At 45.1% G+C, this 20,394-nt stretch overlaps 1 protein-coding gene across 4 annotated transcripts in view; it reads left to right on the top strand.

The window, feature by feature from the left end:
• Positions 1-20,394, top strand: part of ARHGAP32 (Rho GTPase activating protein 32) — a 260,901-nt gene that overhangs the window by 226,612 nt on the left and 13,895 nt on the right. For all 4 annotated transcript variants that reach the window (XM_074927289.1, XM_074927290.1, XM_074927288.1 and 1 more), the window contains 5 exons: positions 10,648-10,750; positions 14,637-14,781; positions 15,489-15,571; positions 17,539-17,646; positions 18,876-19,021. In XM_074927289.1, the coding sequence (XP_074783390.1) occupies positions 10,648-10,750; positions 14,637-14,781; positions 15,489-15,571; positions 17,539-17,646; positions 18,876-19,021 (585 nt within the window). The remainder of the gene's footprint in view (positions 1-10,647; positions 10,751-14,636; positions 14,782-15,488; positions 15,572-17,538; positions 17,647-18,875; positions 19,022-20,394) is intronic.

The raw sequence follows: 20,394 nt of genomic DNA on the forward strand, positions 1-20,394 counted from the left end.
GCTGGAGTGGCCTGGACTACAGAGGATGGGGTATAAAATACTGTCAGTTCTTTTTCCATGCTGAAAATGTTCCTGTTGCCTGGCACTTGATGATAATTTCTCTCTTGGCGGTCAGAGTGGAGCACAGGCTAACCCTTGTATACCCTGAACTAGTGGTATCAGGTGTTATTTCGTGAGGTAATCCGTTCAGTACAGTCAGCTCTATTAACAGAGGATTTTGTAGGCTAAAAGCAAATGGTGTTTTTTATACTTCTTTATGCATTTGCATTGATACATCATCAGCTTTTGTAATTGGAAAAGATGGATGTAGAAATGGCATTCATTTTGAATCGACCAGTTTCCCATATTGAAGATCTGCAGCTTCTTTTTGAGTTGTTAGAAATACCAGGGATCTGCAGTCAACAGGAAAGGGCACTGCTTTTCTTGCTGAGAAAGTGAATGCCTATGGAAGACAGAGTTTAGCAATGCACCTGATTCTTGCTGTCTGTTCTTCCCATTTATGAGCAAATGTTTTGGACAAGTTGGGTAGGATTAAAGAAAAAATGAAATGAAAGCTGAGACTTTTCAGAACTGTACACACGATCAAATTGGAGCATTTAAGGGGATCTTGATCCCTGTTCTATACTGGGCACCAGCCACAACCCTTTGCAAGGGATGGTCTCATTCCCTCGTGCTGGTCATTATACTCTTCAGATAAGCTCCTTAACAGCACCTTGGGATTTCTGGTGACATCACAGCTTGGTCTGGGTCCTTCGGTGTTACTCTTCCCCTCGAGCGATCCTGTGGCTGCAGCTGGGTGATGTAGTTGCCTTTGATGCTAATTTATTGCAGATTTGAGTGTAGGGAGAACAGTTACCAGAACAGAGTAACACAATGAGATCTCGGGCAGCATCTTGGCAGGGATCTACACAAATCTGGTTCCCCTCAGCTCAAGCAGAAGTTTAGTAATCTATATGTCATCTCTTTGGTTCCTGGTGCTAGTGTGAGGAGTCCCTTTTACTAGCTCATCATTTTCATTATAATAAAAGTCTGCCTGGCTGGCTTTGGATCTTTGGCATTTGTGAAGGAAGCCTTGATTTGGAATTCAGGACAGTTGAGCTTCACGTGATTATTAATAGTTTTTCTTGATGTTTTAACTCTTCGAGGGTAATTTTAACCAGTTTCCACTCTCTCTTACTGCTAGAGAATGAAACTGAACAGGACAAACAAGTAGTAAAGCAAACTCTACTGAAAAGTAGAAAGTTATAAATATTTACAAAATCGTTGCTTTTTTCCCCTTCCTTTCTTTAAATACTATTTTTTAACTGTAAACACAAGGCAGCCCCTAAAGCCAAGAACTTCCAATTTATGGTAATCCCTACCTGTGATGTCCCTGGTAGGGAATTGCTTTGTGCTCCAAGATTTTTGCTTCAGAAAGACTTTTCAGCATCTGCAGAGTTTCCCTCAGATATAAATCCTCAAGCTTTTACCTGGGCCCACCACAGTTCAAATAGCAAATAGTTACGTGGCAGCACAGCAACCCTGGAGTGCAGTTCCCCAAGTATGCCTGGAATTGTTATGACTTGAGTGCTGGCAACCACATCAATAGATTTGTTTAAGCAATAACTTCTTATTCTTACACAAAGGTTTATTGAAGTGCTGCACGAAGAAGGTAGGTCGTGTGTGTTAGCCATAACATTTAGATCCAAATGATGAAATTGGCCACAGTCACTACGATGGGCTGAGGAGAGTGTTGGCTGTGGAGTGAGGCTGAAGGTTTATATTAGCTGTGTTCATTCTGTGAATGAACCCTTGGGGTGTTTTTGTACTTTTAATAGGTATTTTCAGAGTATCCAAGCTGACAAGTTTGAATGTGAACTGAAAAGTTTCAAACCTCCAAGTAGGGTCAGATCTTTTACTTCTGTCTCGAGCTTTAAAGGAGTTCATGATTAGGACATAAATCTGAGTTTTGAAGGATTTGTTTGCAATTCTCTTTCCTGCTAAGACATTTCTTGTGTGACTTTGGGCAAGTCCTTTAAAGTAGGATTCATCTCCTTTACTCTTGGGCATCCAGCTATTATCCAGGTCTAAGGTTAATTAGTTTTGTAGTACATTAAAGGAGATGGGTATATCTGGAGAGTGATTCACCCTGTCTACCATAATCTAGGTGTTAAAAAAAAAAAAAAAAAAAAGTGGATCCTAACTTCTCCGTGGGTACAGCAGGAAAAAAAAAGTGCATCCTTACTTATGCAATCATTTTTGTAATGCTCTCCTTGATATCTGGGGAAAGAGAGCCATAAATAAAACACAGGGCAAGTGGAAGATTGGTACACGAGGCTACAGCACACAAATGAGGGGAGGTGTCTTGAGTTTCCTACCTAACGCAGGTATTGAGGAAACTGGCAATCTTGCTGTTCCACCTCCCTTTATAGTATTTTTCTGTGCGCAGTGATCCTCTTGAGAAAACTGAAACTAACTGTATAGTAAGTGGCTAGTTATTGTGAAAGGGCAAATCCTACACTGGGATATTTTATTTAGTTAACTAGAAATTGTAGCTGGTCTGTCAGTGCCCATGAATGAGTTCAGCAGACAGCTGCTGTTAGATAGGGAGGACATGGTTTTCCATCACTAATTTTTTTCCATTGCTTGAAACTTTAAAAGTTGTTTATAAGCTGCATGACATACAGATACATTAAATTTTTTCTCCTCCCCAGGTGATTTACTTTTGTGCTTGAGAAATCATTAACAAAGGGGAGGGTTTGACACACACCCTTGTTGGTTTGCCTTTCACGCTGGAGCCCAAACTGACCATCTCTGTTTCTTACAATCCTTTATCATTTCCTGCTTGTTTTATGCTATGCAGTGAAGAAATACTGGCCTGTCTCAGCATTTTCACTTGCATCTGAGTCCACGTTTGCCGCAGCTCTGCACACAGACAGTGCAAATGGGGAAAAAATGGTTGTGAAGTTGCATTCTGGGGCGGTTATTCAGTGGGGCTGTTGGGATCTGACAGCCCCTTTGAGCTCACAGGTAGCATTAGCCATACCCTTCCATTCATCCCGCTGTCCTGCTGGCTGTTATTTCATCGGCTATCCCTTTTTTCAGGAGATTGGCGATCTATCAAAACCAGTCAGCCTCAGACAGGCCAAAACCAGTTTGCTTTCAGTATTTCACAATTTATAGTAATTTTTTTTTTTTTTAATCAAAATCCATCTCCAAAGGACTTGGGCAATCAGTGACCTAAGCTGTAGTCAGAGTTCTGGCCGGTGAGCTGGGAGCTCAAATCCCATCTCTCACACACTTTTCATGGCCTTGAGGATCTTGCTTGATATCTCCCATTCCATCTCCACGTTTGTAAAATCAAACTAATAGTCCGTATCTGCCCCCAAGGTGCCACAAGGGTAAGTTTCTAATACTTCTGAAGTACTTGAAGGATTAAGAGCGTGATATAAATATTAAATAGTATTTATTCAAGTGTTAACACAGGTTGGCATGCTAGATGCAGAGTAGCCTTGTGAATGTCTGTAGGAAATAAGTAAACTTATTTGTATGTATCCCCTGCATTTATTTTGTTCCTTGGTTGGGTTTGTATAATTTCATAAATCTAAACACCTCAGACATTTTGGAAACCAAACGGTGCCAAATTCACTGGAGCACTTCTGTAAATCCTGGAAAGCCTGTGTGGTTTAGGTGCCTGAATGTTTCTCCCTGATCCGGTAGTGAGTGCCTCTGCACGCACAAACCCGAGCAGCATAAAGGACAGATCCAGCAGCCTGGACAAAAAGTCCAATAGTTGACCCAAATTGCAGATGAGCAGAGAATATTCTGCTTCCTGCAGATGCGTTCTGTGCTACACAAACTCCTTGAACACAAGTTGATACTTTTAAAGGCCGATAGTTTTGAGCTAGTTTGGGCAGATTTCCAAACATAACAGGCACTGTTATTGCTTCACCATCTGCCCTCTGAATTGCTGGAACTCAAGATTATTGGGTACGGGGTTAGCATTACAAAGAGGTACATGGGGTCCCCGTGGAGAATTACTTGTTTGGGGGAAGTACTTGCAGAAAGGGAGAGCTGAGCAGGCAATACAAGCTTTTGCAGTTAAGAAAAGAGACAGTTTCTCTCTCCCCTTCTTTTTCACCCTGCCTGCAGCTGTGAGGAGCAAAATTCTTTATGCCTGAGTGACCCAGAGGACAGCAGGGAGTTGAAAATTAATTTGCATTTCGAAACACTACAGCTGTAGGGGGAACAAACAGGAGACAAAATGTTGCATTCCTTACAGGAATTGCTTGTGCTCTTATCCCTCCACTCTAAAGGAGGTGGATGCTTCTTCCCCTCTCAACTTACTGTTGTAACTGTAATTGATCTAAACAGAAAACATAGCACACAGTTCAAATATGAACGTATTAGTAGTATCTTTATTCCATTTGTGGATATTTTGTGTTAAAAACAACCCCAGACCGTTAGTAGGCTGCAGCCTACTACACAACAGCTCCAATCTTTGATACGAGTGCAGTCAGGTACCACTTGCAGTCCTCAAGTGGAAAAATGCCCCAGCACAGACATACCCCCAACATCAAGAATGTTGCTGATCTCCCAGGACTTGAAAAACGTGGTTATCTGCCTTCCTAGCCTGATGAAACGCAGTGGGGTTTATGTTTCTCAGGCTTGAACTTTGCACTTTGTCTTCACACAGTTTCTGGGTAAGCTGCCATAAAAAAAAAAAAAAGTCCAGCCTTAAAAAATAGTCGGGTGCCAGAGGCTGATTCCACAGATGGGCTCTGCGTGGTATCTCTTGGAACTGACTCATGGTTTATGGCCCCCTCTTCCATTATTGCATTTTCCCAAGTGCAAAAGTCACACTTCAAATAAAAACGTTGCATGTTACCAGGAAATAGTGCAGCTTGTGACAGCAGGGTCGGACTTTGTGCAACTCATCGACAACATAAATAATTTTAATGTGGGTCACTTCTTGGAAATGGGGAAGAGAGCCTCTTGAAGGAAGTTTGCTGTTTGGTTGGTCTTGTCCTTCTCGCTTACTCCTGGTGATTCAAACGTGAGGACACAGAATTAGGAGCAAGGCAAAAGTCCTTAGAAGAGAATAGTTTAAAAAGTTGGGGGTTTTTTTCTGAACGTCCAGGGGATGGTGGGGTCTGCATGCTTACAAAATGACACATGCAGGTAACTTGCTGGGTAGCAAGCAGCTCCCTACAGGACAATGAAAAAGAAATCTTTAACCTATCTTTAACCTCTCTGTCCCATGCTGGTTTACACCTTCTGTGCAACTTACTGTGAGGTAGAGGGAGGAGTTTCAGAAAAGAAGTAGTTTGAAATTAGGTTCCTGGAAAAAGTTCCTTTTTTTCTTTTTTTTTAGGAACTGCTTGGACAGTTTTTTGCAAAACTGAGCTAACAATAGGAAGATGATTGGGGTAAAAGCAACTGTGTTTTGTCAAGCGAGGATATTCATTGTTAGGTTTTTACATAACCACATGTTTAATATGGCAAGGAAGACAGGATTTATTTGGCTAATTTCAGATGTCTGGAAGCTCTCAGAGTCTCAACTAGTCACAGAGCTGCAAGAAAGGGGCACATCCACAATGGAGTTGGCACCTTCGGTGTTGTACTGGGTGTTCTTGGGCCGCTTCATCCCCTGCACATACCTTCCTCACTATCAATAAAGGACAGTTAAGAGTCAGCTGCCTCCACCTAAATTTTATCTTATGGCTGATTATTTCAATTTATATTCTCAAAACAGAGCCCTTAACCTTCTGTTATATTCTTTCAGTCAGTTCGGGTTTTTTCATATGCTAAAGTATCATTGCATGCACTTGCTCACCTTTGTTTAGGTGGTTCAGAGTGGTGCTCAGGACAGTTTATTTCATTTTCCTCATTGCTGCCGGGCTGCAGGTTTAGCTTTCTGTGTTTATTTGCTATGTGTGGCATTCAGCTGAGCAGCTGCGTTTCGGTGTGCTATGGTCCATTAACCAACCAGCAGGCCGGGCCTGTGCAGCAGCTCACCTTACTGCCGTGATACTGTGTGAACCACACTGCTAGACGGGAGCTTGATGGGAGGCCTCTTTCCCCAGGCGGAACAAAGAGTTTTGATTCCAGTAATGTACTAAGAAAAAGGAAAAAAAAAAAAAATAAAACAAGCCTCTCAAAACTCAGGGAGGGAACGCTACAAAAGCTGAAAAAGGAAAAAATAAAACCAAGATGATAGGAAAGGAAATCTGCCTGACTTTGAGATGAATCAAAATGTTGTTCAGAATGAAAACCATAAAACTTCTGCTTCCTCTTAATGGCAAAGAATTAACCAGTTAACGAGCCCTAGGAGATGCAATAAACCTTTCAAACCAGCTGAGAGATGCTCAGGAATGAGTTGAATAAATTCCTTTAGCTGCTGTGGTGATGAAATATGCTACGGTCTCCTTTGATGCGTCCACACTTCCAGCCTTTTGTGCTTTGTTTCCTCGAACTGCCTGTTATTTGAGGCAGAGGAGGGAAGGTGACTGAATTTTGAACGGGAAACACGTACAGTGCTCAGATTCTCACAACGAGGGAGGTGTTCAAATGCAGCACCTGCCTGTGGATTTTAGCAGGGTAAATATCACTGTAGAGGGATTATCTGGGGTCAGTGGTTGAAGATGGAATTGTTCAGGAAAGGAGTAAAACCAACAGTGAGTATTGGTACACTTTTGGTACTGGCCTGGGAACATGGAACTGGAAGGGGCTGTGTGGTGGGTTTAATAAACACAGACACCGATTCAGAGGTTTCCTGAGCAGAGGATTGTTGGGGCTGGAGGAACTACCATGAGCTTGTTCCCTCCTTGTGCCTTTCTTGACGTGGTTTGCTCGTGGCAGTTGTCAGAAACCAGGTGCTGAGCTTGGTGGACCTTTACGACTGCTCATACAAACCACTTGCGTCGTCAAGTCTGGTGGTTGTAATTGCAGGAAACTACAGTAATTAACTACCACTAATAGAATTTGAGTGTAGGTGCTGCTACATCCTGTGAGAAGAAATCTCCATCAGTTTCCCGCTGTGATGCAGCTGAGGTACCTTTCTGATGCAAATCTCTTGATTGATTTGGGATCTAGAAGCCAAAATTAGGACCTTTTCCCAGACAGAGTGGTCAGAGAGTGGAACAGGCTGCCCAGGGAGGGGGGAGTCCCCATCCCTGGGGGTGTTTAAGGGTCGTTTGGATGAGATGTGGGGGGATGTGGGGTAGGGGAGAACTTGTAGAGTGGGGCTGAGGGTTGGACTCGATGATCCCGAGGGGCTTTTCCAACCTGAGTGATTCTGTGACCTGACCCCTGAGGAGTTCACCTCTGCAGCAGGGGAGGGCTTTGTGCTGTAGACAGAGAGAGGTGCCTGAAAAAATCACAACGGGATGTCAGAAGCCACCACAGGTGATGGTCTTGGCACACTTCACTTTCACAAAGTCAAGTCTTAGCTTGTGCTGTCATCCTGCCATTTCATTCTGGTGGGAAGAGGCGCTGATCCCTCGTGTGTGTGTATTTACGTCCATATAAATGTACATTTAGCTAAAAGGTTTGGGATTCAAAGGGCAGAGGGAGGTTAAACACACATGTAATTGTCAGGTGTCATCTTTGTTCAAGAATCAGAAAAATCAAGTCACCATTCCAGCAAAGGGCCTTCAAGTATAATTATAGTCCTTCTTGAATCTCAGTCGCTTCTCCAACCATGCAGAATTCCCCCAAAATATCTGTGGTGCTGGCACGATATATTTAGCTTAAAGAACAGATCGTCCTGGTAACCAGATTAGGAAATGCATAGAACAAGCCTGCTAGAATTCTTTCAGTGTATATTAATTATTCTAACTGTGCCCAGGATCTGCCATGACAAATAAGTACTTTAGGAAGCGTATTGTTGGTGCTACGCCCCTCACCACCTCGCTGTTCTTCCTTGACCTGATTCACGTTGTCACAACAGGTTGCTGCTGAGCTGAACTGGTAAGGAAATAGTGTTCTTACCGTGCTGTTCGTTTGCACAGTTAGATAAACCCCAGAAGGATAAGGCCTGGGAAACGTGCAGAGCTCGCTCCCTGGGGCGCAGGAAGCGCGGGCGGGTGTCCCAGCTTGGTCGTGGTGTGGGGTGAACAGGATTGCTGTCTGGGCAGGTCCCCTTCGTGTGTGCATCGCCCTTCCCGGCCGGTATCAGCCTCCCTGGCAGGAATTTCTTTTATTTTACTTATTTTATTTGAACGAGTCCTACTAGTTTCAAGCTGACTCCTATTGAGATTGCAGTATGGACTGTTACAGCCTTTGGGATTTTGCACCTAAGCATTGGCAGATCTTGCCACAACACTTCAAAATTTGGGCAAATTCCTTTACCCAATTCTTTGCGACTCTCGTAGTGGGGCAGTTGGCAGAAGGAGATGCTGCTGATGCAGTGCTGGGCCCAGCAACCTTGCTCAATTCACTCGTGAGATTTGCGACCTCTCACCTTTTGTAACAGGTGGTGGTGGGAGACACACGTGTGGACATATCACATCGTCTTGCTTGGTGCTCCGTGAAACCAAAATGAGCACGAGTCTAGCATGTCTTGCAATCTAGGGCGCTTTTTTTTCTCAGCAGAAGAAAAGACACCTCTCACAGTGTCAGCATCTGAATCCTTGTCCTTTGTGGCAGTGGGTGCTGCTGTTCCCATTTCTCTGCTTTTCTACACCAGTTTGTACCTGGGTCACACTTGTCTCTTAACCCTGCGGTTTACCCCTGCCAGACCCAATACACATGCAAAGCAAAACATATTTTAGCCCTTTTTGGCAACTGCTTGAGTATCATATGGATACATATGGACCTTCGCTGTCCACTTAAAGCTTTCAAAACTTTCTTCAAGAGATATTGAAGCATTTGTGTAAAGGGGTAAGCATTGTCCTCCAAAAGTGATTTTTGAAATGGTGTTAGAATTTAGGGCCTTCTAACTCTGTTCTCAGACACATGCCTTACGCTGTTGCGGATGACTGATGCAGGTTTTACCAACGTGCTCTCCAAATGCGTATTCACTCAGTGCTGAGAAAGTCATTGCTTATCCTGGCTCAGATGCCTGAAATGTGTGTCTGGTTGTTTCCTAATGCCAACATCTGTGGTGCTGCTCTGAGCTCCCAAGGCTGCGAGAGGTACCTTCAGCTTCAGAGCGGATGCTGAGGTTTCCTTCTGCGAACGTCTTCTGGCTGCGGTGGTGGAAGCTGAAATATCCATTGTGCCTGGAGAGGAGAGCAGAAGGGGATCACCTCCGTTGGTTTTCCTTCCCAAACAAAGCAGCACTTTCTTTCCAAGGCTTGTTCTCTGTACAAGGAGAGCAGTGTGAGATGCTGTAAGTGACTGGTAGCGTAGTATTAGAGTCTGCGTGACTCATTTTGACTGTCTCTTGGTATCTTTGGGTGTCGTCAGGTCCAGGGCCTAATCTACTCTGACTGAGATGATTGACGTGCCACACAGACAATTGATGGGCCACGCAGATTTACAGGTTTTGTTCTGTCCTGTGCTCAAGTGTGGAGCAGATGCGCCCTTAGCCCAAGGATGCACCTGCTGGTTTCCAGGGAACCGTTTAAAAAGAGTCTTTTCTCTGGCTGCTTGAGATTTTGCTGCAAGCTGGGGCAAAAAGCAGTGAAGTGGCTGGGGAGGGGAAAGCACAGCACCTAAGTTCAGTAGCACTGAGGAGGACTGACTGGCAGATGGCATTTGCTGCTTGATATAAGGGGATTTGCCACATGACCTATTCAGAATCTGTGTCACATGGCAAATTGATCAAACCTGGCATCTAATGTAAGAATAAATCTAGATCATCAGAGGAACTGTAGCAAAAAAGGTGGCTTGTAGAGGAATCCACAAGGAGCTGAGCTTTTTCCATGAAGATTTGCTGATGGTCACAAGAGCTCAATCCTAATTTTCTCTCTGTGTTCAGGGCAGTTGTATCTCCCTTTTCTAAATAAAGTCATTTGCTCCTTCTTAAGCTTACAAGGATGGACAGATAGCTCCGGCAGTGGATGCTGCATGAGGCTGAGAAGTCAACTGGAAGGAATGGGTTGGTGAAGCGGCTTGAATATTAACTTGACACCTAATTATATCCTCTGGTCTTATTATTTCCATTCTGTCATACCCAGGACTGTCTGCAATTGCTGTGAGTGTGGTATGTTGTGTAGCTATCTAAATCCAGTCATGCTCTGGTAGACATTGGGCATGAAATTAGCAGTTGTAAGAACTCTGCTGGCCCTGGTGCAAAAAACAGCATCTCCTTAATGTTTATATTTTCTTAAACCAAGCAGTATAGGTTAATCCTGTATACATTTGAAAACAAAGGAAGTTTTTGGCCAAAGAGACTGTATTTACTCAGTTTTACAGCTCTTCTGGAATGGAATTTAACACCACAGTTCTGGTGGGAGTGGTGATGGGACCTGCGCTGTCTCTGCTTGACCAGAAGTGACTTTTTTCAACTTGATTCATATTCTGGCATTTCTTTAAAGGACAGAACACCTCTGACCAGTTTCCACACCAACTCCCAAAGTTAAATTTCTTACAGGCTTTCTCCTCTAAAGAAGAACTAAAGCAGTAGTCCAGCTGGGCTTAGCTTATGGCATCTGACAAGACCACAACCTGAACTAGGACTACAATAACATGCCCAACTAACCAGCAACACTTGTTCTTTAGTCCCCCAGGTCCTCAAGAGCTGCACTGAGTTCATTGAGAAACATGGCATTGTGGATGGAATATATCGTCTGTCTGGGATCGCGTCCAACATCCAGAAACTACGGTAAGGGCGGTGGGTTTGGTGAACCCGTGTGCGTGGGGTGGATGGGGCCCTCCCGAGGTTTGAAGGGTGTGCTTGCAGAGCCCTGCCCTGGGGCAGCAGTCTGTGCTCAATGGATGGCACGCTGGGTTTGCCCCCGTTTGGGAGGAATGCAGCACTGTTCAGTAGCAGGCATTTGGCAGGGAGCTTTCCTTCACTGGGATCGTGGTGTCACTGTGCTGTCACATTTCATTCCTGTTTCCTCTTGCTCTGGGAGCCCTTTTTAGCAGCTGATAGTTCTCCTTGTTGCTTTGGACTCCTGGTACTTAACTGGTAACATGCAACGAATACTTGCATAATTCTTAGTGGGTGGCATTGCCATGCTGTGCAGGGGAAGGCTAGGTGTGTGTCCTCCCCACTCAGGAGCTGTTCTCATCACAGTAAATGGTGTTCATCCTTTTGCGAGGCTGTTTTCCTGCTGTCATTTGGCATGCTGCCTTCTGCTGTGAAGGGACTGAGAGAACCTACTGACATATGACTAATGCCAGTGTTGATCCTAGCCCATGGACTCAAAGGGGTATTTTCCATATGAAGGATATCCTGTTTCTACCAGTTATTCCCAGGTTCACCAGGGAAGGGATCTGAGCCCTGTGCTCGGCACTGGTGAGGCCGCCCCTCGATGAGTGGGTTCAGTTTTGGGCAAAACCTCACCCCAAAAAGGCCATTGAATGACTCGAGCGTGTCCAGAGAAGGGCAACGGAGCTGGGGCAGGGTCTGGAGCACAGGTCTGCTGGGGAGCGGCTGGGGGAACTGGGGGGGTTCAGTCTGGAGAAGAGAAGGCTGAGGGGAGACCTCCTGGCCCTCTGCAACTCCCTGCCAGGAGGGGGCAGAGAGGGGGGATGAGTCTCTGGAGCCAAGGAGCCAGCGCCAGGCCCCGAGGGAATGGCCTCAAGCTGCCCAGGGCAGGGTCAGGCTGGCTCTGAGGAAGGATTTCTGTGCAGAAGGGGCTGTTGGGCGTTGGAATGGGCTGCCCAGGGCAGGGGGGGAGTCCCCGGGATCCCTGGAGGGGTTGAAGAGTCGGGCTGAGCCAGCGCTGAGGGATCTGGTGGAGTTGGGAACGGTCAGGGTGAGGGTCATGGTGTCACTGGAGGAGCTTCAAGGGCTTTTCCAACAGAGGTGATTTTTTGAAGTTCAGTGGACAGATTTGAGCTGGTACAGTTACTGTGCAAACCGTTGTATGGTTGGGCTTATTCTGTTTCTGCTTAATCCTGTTTCTCATCACAGCAAGTTCCATTTTAAAAATCTGCTCCCAAGGCTTTGATATAGAGGCTCCAAAGTCTCTTGATCGTAGCTGTTGCCCACAGCCGTCTTGGCTGAATAAAATGTTTGCCCTTGCTTCAGTTACATCCCTTTAATTCCCTGTTTTGGCTTGTGCCGGACCATCTTTCTAATCGCTGCTCTAGTCCATTTTTTCCCTTTGTGTTGCCAAGATCGTTTTCCCCTTCACTGTTTTCCAAAGGTGCTTGAAAAGTGGTTTTCTAAAACTTCAATGGCATAATTCCCTGGTATGGTACAGAAAATGAAGTGACAGTCTATTTTTCAATTTTCTGAGATGTTCCAAAGACAAAAGGAAGGGAGTACATGGCATCACTTGTAGACATTGTGCCTGATGTTCATCTAAATCACTACAGATTTTCATAAGTGTTTGATTAATGTAGGACACGTTGCATTGCTGTAGTTTCCAGCTATATAAACAGATCATTAGGCTTATTTCAAAGCTAGGGCTGCAGTATCCTTGTAAATGAGTCACTGTTCTTAAGTTTCACATAGAAGAATTGGATCTCCCAAATTTAAAGGGCCTTTTGGTTGAAGAGAAAGTTAGAGAATTTATTCCACATGGGAGGATTTACTCCAGGACAGAGGTTGGCTCTTTAGCAGTGTGGTAGCCTCCTTTATTTGGCTGGTAGGCAAAGCAGAGCGAGTGTTGAGTTGGTACGTGGATCCCTGTGTTTGGGCTCTGAGTTTTTTTGAGAGACTGTGAAGTCATATTCTTCTACTAACAAAATCTTCCTTTGGGGTCAGGAGAAATAACATGTAGTTCTCAAAATAGACAGAGAGGAAAAGGGCTGAACATGGTAGGGCTTCCCTTTCTTCACTCCCTGTTCTGCTTCTGCAGGGGAACATCTCTGACATGGTGTGAGATTTAGTCCTAGGAAACGATACTGGAGACCAGTACTAGTGTAGGCAGGATACGGCCAGAGAATTTCAGCCAAGGCTGAGTGTCTGTTAGCATGGGGTGGGTTGGTGTCTTTCCCCGATCTCCCTTCTGCACTCTCTGCTCTTCTGTGGAGCCAAGTGAGGAAATAAGTTTCTCTCCCAGATATGAGTAAGTGATGAGTCAGAACATGCCTGTGGGAGCGGTATATACTGAACGCTGAGGATCTTGGCTGCAGGCAATCCATCAGTTGGGGAAAACAGCAACCTTTATTTCTGTCGGTGCTGTATTTGGGACGAGGGACTGGGATGGGCTCTTCACCCTCTTGTCTGAAGATGCAGAGACCTCTTCTGCCCCCCAGCCTGGCGCAGTGTAAGTGGCTTCCCTCTCGCAGCCTTTGTGTCTAGGGAGGGAAGGAGCTCCTTCCAGGACTTGTAGGGACGTACAGTTGACCACTGCAGTTAGAAATAGGCCTGGTGCCTCAGACACAGGTACAGCCTGCTTCTGTGCTGTAGACAGAGAGAAGCGAGCTCAGTTTGAGCTGTGCTGAAGGGCACGTTTTCTCCTCTGTGTTACAACTTGCCTGGCTTGAGCAGGGGGAGAAGCCAGCAATGTTGCCACCAAGCCACCAGCATTGCTGTGGGTGTAGTGTAGACAGGATGACTCCTGGTGTCACAGAATCCCAGAATCATCCAGGTTGGAGAAGCCCTTGAAGCTCCTCCAGTCCATGACCCTCACCCTGACCGTTCCCAACTCCCCCAGATCCCTCAGCGCTGGGTCAACCGGACTCTTCAACCCCTCCAGGGATGGGGACTCCCCCCCCTGCCCACTGTTTTACCTAACAACCCGTTAAGCTGTTTAGGTTTACAGCTTAAAGACAGACCCTTGTAGGGAAACCGAGCCTCAGCTGGAGCAGCCCTGTTCTCGCAGCTCCCCGTGGCCTGACTCACCACACTAGTCCCTGCAAAGCTGCCCTGCTAATTTGAAACAGCACTTTCCATGCACATATCCTAGCAGCAAGCCAGCCCTTGGCCTTCTAAGCTCAGCTTTTATTTCATAAATGTTTACGATTTTGGTTTTTTCTCTCTCTGAAAAGCAAGGGGAATGCTCAGGGATTTTCTTCATGTGGTTCCTGGCTCTCCTTGCCCCGTAGCAGAGGCAATGCTCTCAGCACCAGCTTGTCCCTGAGGAATTTCTGCACACACTGGTTTCCATCTGCAGCAGCTGCCCATGGCACTGCTCTTCAGCGTTGCTTTATCATTTCAATTTCCAGGCCTTTGAAATGCAAAGGCACAGCAGCTTTCCTTCAGACCTGTGGGCACTCCTCCTCCTCCCTGAAGCTCCCAGTCACAGCCCTTGGGAGTTAAATAGTCAGATTGTCTCCATGGTCTTGGAAGACATTCCCTGGAGCCTCTGTGAGAAGCCCTGCTGCAGCAGAAGGGGTTGCAGACTAGCCAGTCAATCAGTTGTAAAACTAACTGAAAATGCCTTGTTAAAAAAAAAAAAAGTCTCATTTTTTTGAAAAATCCACTCTAGCAACACCACAACCATGGGTGATGTGGCTTTGGTTGGCTTTTATTTTTTTTCCTATAAATCAGGAAACGCTTGCTATTCTTGGCTGTTGTCATTTGCACTGGGTTTTAATCATTCCCCCTTTTCATACCCCCTTGCCCATTTTTCTGTTCTCCTTTCCAGCCACGAGTTTGACTCCGAGCAGATTCCTGACTTGACAAAGGACATTTACATCCAAGACATCCACTGTGTGGGCTCCCTCTGCAAACTGTACTTCCGTGAACTCCCCAACCCTCTGCTGACCTACCAACTCTACGAGAAGTTCTCAGTAAGTGCAAGGCAGTGCCTTTCCCTTTCCACTTCAGCGTGGCATCCTCTGTATGGGTTGAAGGGAGAAATACTGAAAAGGATCCAGCAGCAAGCTGAACCTGTCTTGCACACACCTTTCTTGGTCTTACTTCTGCTTAAACTGGGGTTTTTAGAGAGATAAGAAGTGCTGATCTCAAGTTTCCAGTGCGGTTTGTGCTACCTGCACACCAAATTCCCACTGCTGGTAGCATCCTGCTATTTCAAAAGTGCAGCAGTGCCCCAGGTTTGTTGTTTCCCCTTCAGGTTTACTCACAGGTGCCTTCATCCCCCAGGCCACGCCACATTTATTCCGCTTTTGGGGCCCAATAGAAGGTTATGGGATCACTAACAATGCTTTGCAAGAGCTCCCCTATCATTTGCCATTCCCCAGTGATATCTCGAACAGGAGCGGGATTAGAAGCAAATGCTACACAAGCCCAACACCCTCTGCAAGGAATTGCTCCGTGCAGTTCAGCGTTAAGGTGGCCTGGCTCTTGATTTACTTGGCCTTTCTCACATTATCTGTGTGCCAGTCTGTCCCCAAGAAACAGACACCTCCCCAAAGGCAGAGAAAAGCAACACAATCCACCTCACTGCTGAAGAACAATACATCAGCCACATGATTCGTGATGCTGTGGCAGGTATCTAGTCTTATTTGCACCTAAATCCCTTCCTGCCTTCTTCCAGGATGCTGTTTCTGCTGCTACAGATGAAGAAAGGTTGGTTAAAATCCATGATGTCATCCAACAGCTGCCCCCTCCTCACTACAGGTTTGTGCAGCCTTTACTCTGGTTACAGCTCAGCCTTTTATTATCTCAAGCATTTCAGGAGGGAAATGATGCAATTCCAGTTTCCCCTCTTAAGATAGCTGTGCTAGGCCTCTGTATATTAAAATGGTTTATGGCTACTTAAAGTTGATTTATATTCTAATTAGCTCACAAACACTACATATTTTGCATAGTCTTATTTGACTTCCTTGGAAACTACATACAGAAGGCAAATACAAGCTTTTTATGTCAGAAGTGGCTGATACAACTAAGGAAACTTGGGGTTTTTTGTGGGGGAGTGGGGCACAATACCAGCTCTAGGAATCACAGTGAAAAAAAGAGAAATAAAATGGTTCAGGCCTTCAGTTTAATTTGGTCAAGTGTATTTTGTCTTCAATTCTCCCCTGCCCCCAGCAACAGCAGTTACTAGCAAATTCTAACAGTGCTCTAGCAGAATAAGTAAATATGAGATGGTGTTTAAAAATCACTAGCTGATTATAGTAAGATGTTTGAACTAATTAGTATTAATAACTTACATGGTAGTGAGACTTGACTAAGTATAACAACATGTTAATGATCTTTAGTATTAAAAATTATGGCAGGGTATGGTAAAAAAGCAGCAGACAAAAATACGGTGATATAATAACTAAATACAATAGTGTCTGTTAATGAGTCTTTAATAGTATTAATAACTAAGTATTGTAATGATGTATATACATTGTAATTAGCTATTTATACCAATTACAATACATAATTTATTGGTGAAGACTACTTACTATACATCTCCTTCATCTAATTTTCTTTGGTGCATTCCACCTTTTGCCTAAAATGACTCTTATTTTATGGGGCAAACAAACTTGTTTAACTTGGAGATCATGATGCCTGTGTGTATCGTAGTCTTAAACAAGAGTGGGGCTGTGGGAGACACCTGGATGCAAAATGCTGTAGATAGACAGGGCTGCTGCTCTCCCTCCTTTCCTGAGATTTGCTTGAAAAAAGGAAAAAAAACCACTTTATTTTTCTGTTACTCTGCTGTGAGAAGTTCCACATGGGTAACCAGCAGCGTGAGCTGAAGCAGGGCAGTGCAGGGTCCTGGAGATGAGTACATTTTGTTTCCAGACAAAAACATCCCTCTTCAGGCCTTGTCTGTTTGTGGAATTTGGAGCCCCCAAGCCGCCCCCTATCCACTTGCCCCCTCCACCCCTCAAAAAAAAAAAAAAAAAAAAAAAAATAGGGGTATGCAGTGAGAGAGACACAAGCCAGAGCTGCTGCCAAGCAACAGCACTGAGGAGGATACATCAGCATTTTCATTACCACCTTGTGCTCCCTCCTCCTCATGGCTGTTAGCAGTAGTGTTTAATATAAAAAACCCTTTTTTTATGTGAACAGAAGCCTCTGGAGTTTAACCTTGGATCTGCCTTATATGCCTATGAGAAACCTGCAGCCAGTCATTTCCTAAGTAAGACCTGGATACAGTTTGCTGGTTTTCAGTATCCTGGGGGTGTCCAGAAAAATACTCCCCCCCCTTTATCAGGATTAAAGTTCAAATCCTTTCCCCCCAGCTCTGAGGAGCGCAGGGGTGCATTTCTGCTGCAGAGTGTTACAGTAAAGCAGCCAAGTGATGTTGTTCCAGGGCGCTCTGCTGTGCTGGTGGCATTTAGATTATTCCCATCCACCTCAGTGTTTGTGGGATCCAGCCCTTGGGCTGACAGAAGATGCTTTCACCATCTTTTCACTGCGCCTGGACAAATCAGGAGAGATTCCCCTTGCCCCACCCCGGTGTAATTATTTGCTAAAGACAACTTTACCATCAGTCTTAGGGTACATAGTTCAACTTTTTTTTTTTTTTTTTTTTTTTTTTTCTGGGAGCTGTCAAACCAAAAGAAAATAATGACCTGGGGTTTGTTTTGTACGCTGCAGCATGGCTTTGCTCATTGGTGCTGAACATCTGCCTATCTCCTGTTTTCCAGGACACTGGAGTTCCTAATGAGACACTTAGCTCGTCTAGCTGATTACTGCTCCATCACAAATATGCACACTAAGAACTTAGCAATCGTCTGGGCTCCAAACCTCCTAAGGTACTCTTCCCACCCCCCCCCCCCATTTCAATACAAGATAAGGTTTTATATTTATAGCAAACAGACAGGTACTTGTTCTCCAGAAAATCATAACTTTCAGCACTTGAGAAAGATGATCCTTTCTTCCATCCAACATGCTCTTCTCGTCGTGTATAATTCCTAATGGGAAGTTACTCTAAGCAGGGGCTTGAGACCAGCTGGCAAGCTGCTGAACTAGTGATGTAAAAGAGCCCCTGCTGCTGTCAGTGGAGCCACCTGGAGGGAACACCCCGGTATAATTGTGTCTCAACAGCAGTGCAGTTCCACTGAGGAGTGGTGAGGAAGGATTCCCCCAACTCTCTTTTCTAGATAATTCCCCCTCTCCTGATCAGATGGGACTAGTGTGTCCTTGATCATCCAGGAAAATTTGTTCAGTGGCATCACTGATTTCCCACTGCATAAGTCTCTAGAGTCTAATTGGACAGCTTTTGGCTGCAAAAATTCAAGCTTATGGAAATTATCTTGGATGAATCTGTCCCCTAAAATTTGTTTTTAATGTGCGTGTAGGGTATTTAAAATGAATGGTGTAATTTAAGTTTTGCTTTAAAAGAAAAAAAAAAAAATCACCCTGGCCTCTATTGTATTGATTTCTGGATTGCTTTTGTTACCAACCTGAGAAACCTGACTCATAGGTTCCCCTGTGTGCAGTTAATGAGGGTAAGCTCTTTTCTCCTTTCTGGCAATTCACCCGCAAGCAGTCAAATGATCTCTTGTTTGAGTCTGCTTTTGTGAATATTGGGGTACTTGCTGAGCAGGATCAGTTGGAGACATTCCCTGCTAGAGGGAAAAAAATCCCATTAGGAGGCCACAGCGAGCTTTGTTCAATGCCACTGCATTAAAGTGCTGCCATTCACCGTATCTGGAAATCAGTTAACAAAGAGCTCCCCACTTTGTGTGTGCAGTTCACGTACCTCAATCCGGACCCGCCGCACACTCCTGTTCCTTCCTAGACCCAGTGTTTCTCTTTCCATTTCAGTAAGAGCCAAACCCCAAATCTGGATGCAAATCACTAGCGTGATCGTTTGTGTGATGCTTCAATGCGATTTAAGCTCTTAACTGCCCCTAAAGTCACGTCTGCCTGAGCAACCAGGCACAGCAGCTCAACACCTGCCCAAGCCTTACCCAAAAGAGCGCATCTGCCCCTGTTCTTCTGGCTGTTGGCATTTCCGTTTAATGTGCCTTTTCTTCAGATCGAAGCAGATCGAGTCTGCCTGCTTCAGCGGAACAGCTGCCTTCATGGAGGTGCGAATCCAGTCGGTTGTTGTGGAATTCATCTTGAACCACGTGGACGTCCTCTTCAGTTCCAAACTCAGCTCAGTCATACGAGATGGAGCAGGTAGTTGTCTTCCTCCCTTAATGAGTTTGTGAGCCTCCCCTGGGACATTTGAAATATGTTTTGACTATAACCTAGAGGACAGATTTCCAGGGTTACGATGTTAGAGCCTGGTTTTAGAAATTGCTATCGGTACCTTTCCTAGAAGCCAAGTATACTCCACAGAAGCGCACATCTTAACGTGTGGCTGCTACTTTTACGTCCTAGCACTGAGAAATTGTAAGGAATCTCTTAAATCTGTGTTCCCCTTGCTCCCTCCCCTTGTTTTAAAACCATCATCATCGATGCTCCTGCACATGCGTCTCCATTTGAGCTATCCTGCAGTACAGTGCACAATCTGCCTACCCTTATCAGCACCTTAGGACATCAGTAGAAATGAATTGACTTAAAGAAAACTTCTCTGTACTCAGTCATGTTGACACTAAGAAACTTTGTCTTGCTCTTAACAGGGACTATTTAGTTAGACATCTGCTATCCTGGTTATTTCTTCTGTGTAGTCTGTGTGGGTTAATTAGCAGGGCCGTCCAGCCACGTGGCTCAGTCTGTATCAGCCCAGTTCTCTGTTTCTGTTGCCAGTTAGCGGCTTTAGGATGAGGAATGACCTGCCACACGTTTATGCCCAACCCTGGACCACTTGAAACATCATTCAGCCTTGGAACCTACAAATTCCCTTGAGTAGACCCTAAGTATACCTGCTCCATTGAAAAGAGTTGCACCAGGAAGGAAATTTACTCTGCGTGTCAGATCAACAAATGTGGATACCACAAGCTATTATTACTCCTAAGCAGCATTAAGGATGTACCATCTGCTTTGATAACCTGCCCTTCCTATGAAATGTGCACAGTCAGTGCAGTTACCACCACCTGTGGAGCACAGATAGCTTTTTTTCGAGTATATTTGCTGCCTCCTGCTTTTAAACAAGCCCTACCTCTGCTTAGGATAGCAGAGTTACTCTAAGGCCAGCTTTTGTTCCTACTGGAAGGCAATTTTAAGTCAACAGCAGCCAGAGGTTAGCCTGGCCGAACAGTACTGGCCCACAGCAGGCTGAGCTCTGCCAGGGGAAGATAAGCACGCTAAGAGTCTGAGCCAAATGATTATCCAGGCTTAGAATGGACCATGTAAATTCAGCTAATTGTTTAATGACTTGGTCATTCGCATTCACTGCACTTTGAAACAAAACTGGTGGGAAGAAGGGTCAAGCTGTTCCACAGCATATCAGCTAAGTGCAGGAGTGCTGTGCAGCATCCCCTTCGGTGCCTCCAAGAGCCTGCATTGTTGAGCCCAGCTTTGTGCTTGTACCCGACCCTAAGAGGTGGAAGTGGTATTCCCAAGCCTGCTTGAAGCCATTCCCTGTAGGGCTACTGCCAAGGCAGCTG

This window comes from Athene noctua, chromosome 26 (genome assembly GCF_965140245.1).
Source record: "Athene noctua chromosome 26, bAthNoc1.hap1.1, whole genome shotgun sequence".
Lineage (NCBI taxonomy): Eukaryota > Metazoa > Chordata > Aves > Strigiformes > Strigidae > Athene > Athene noctua.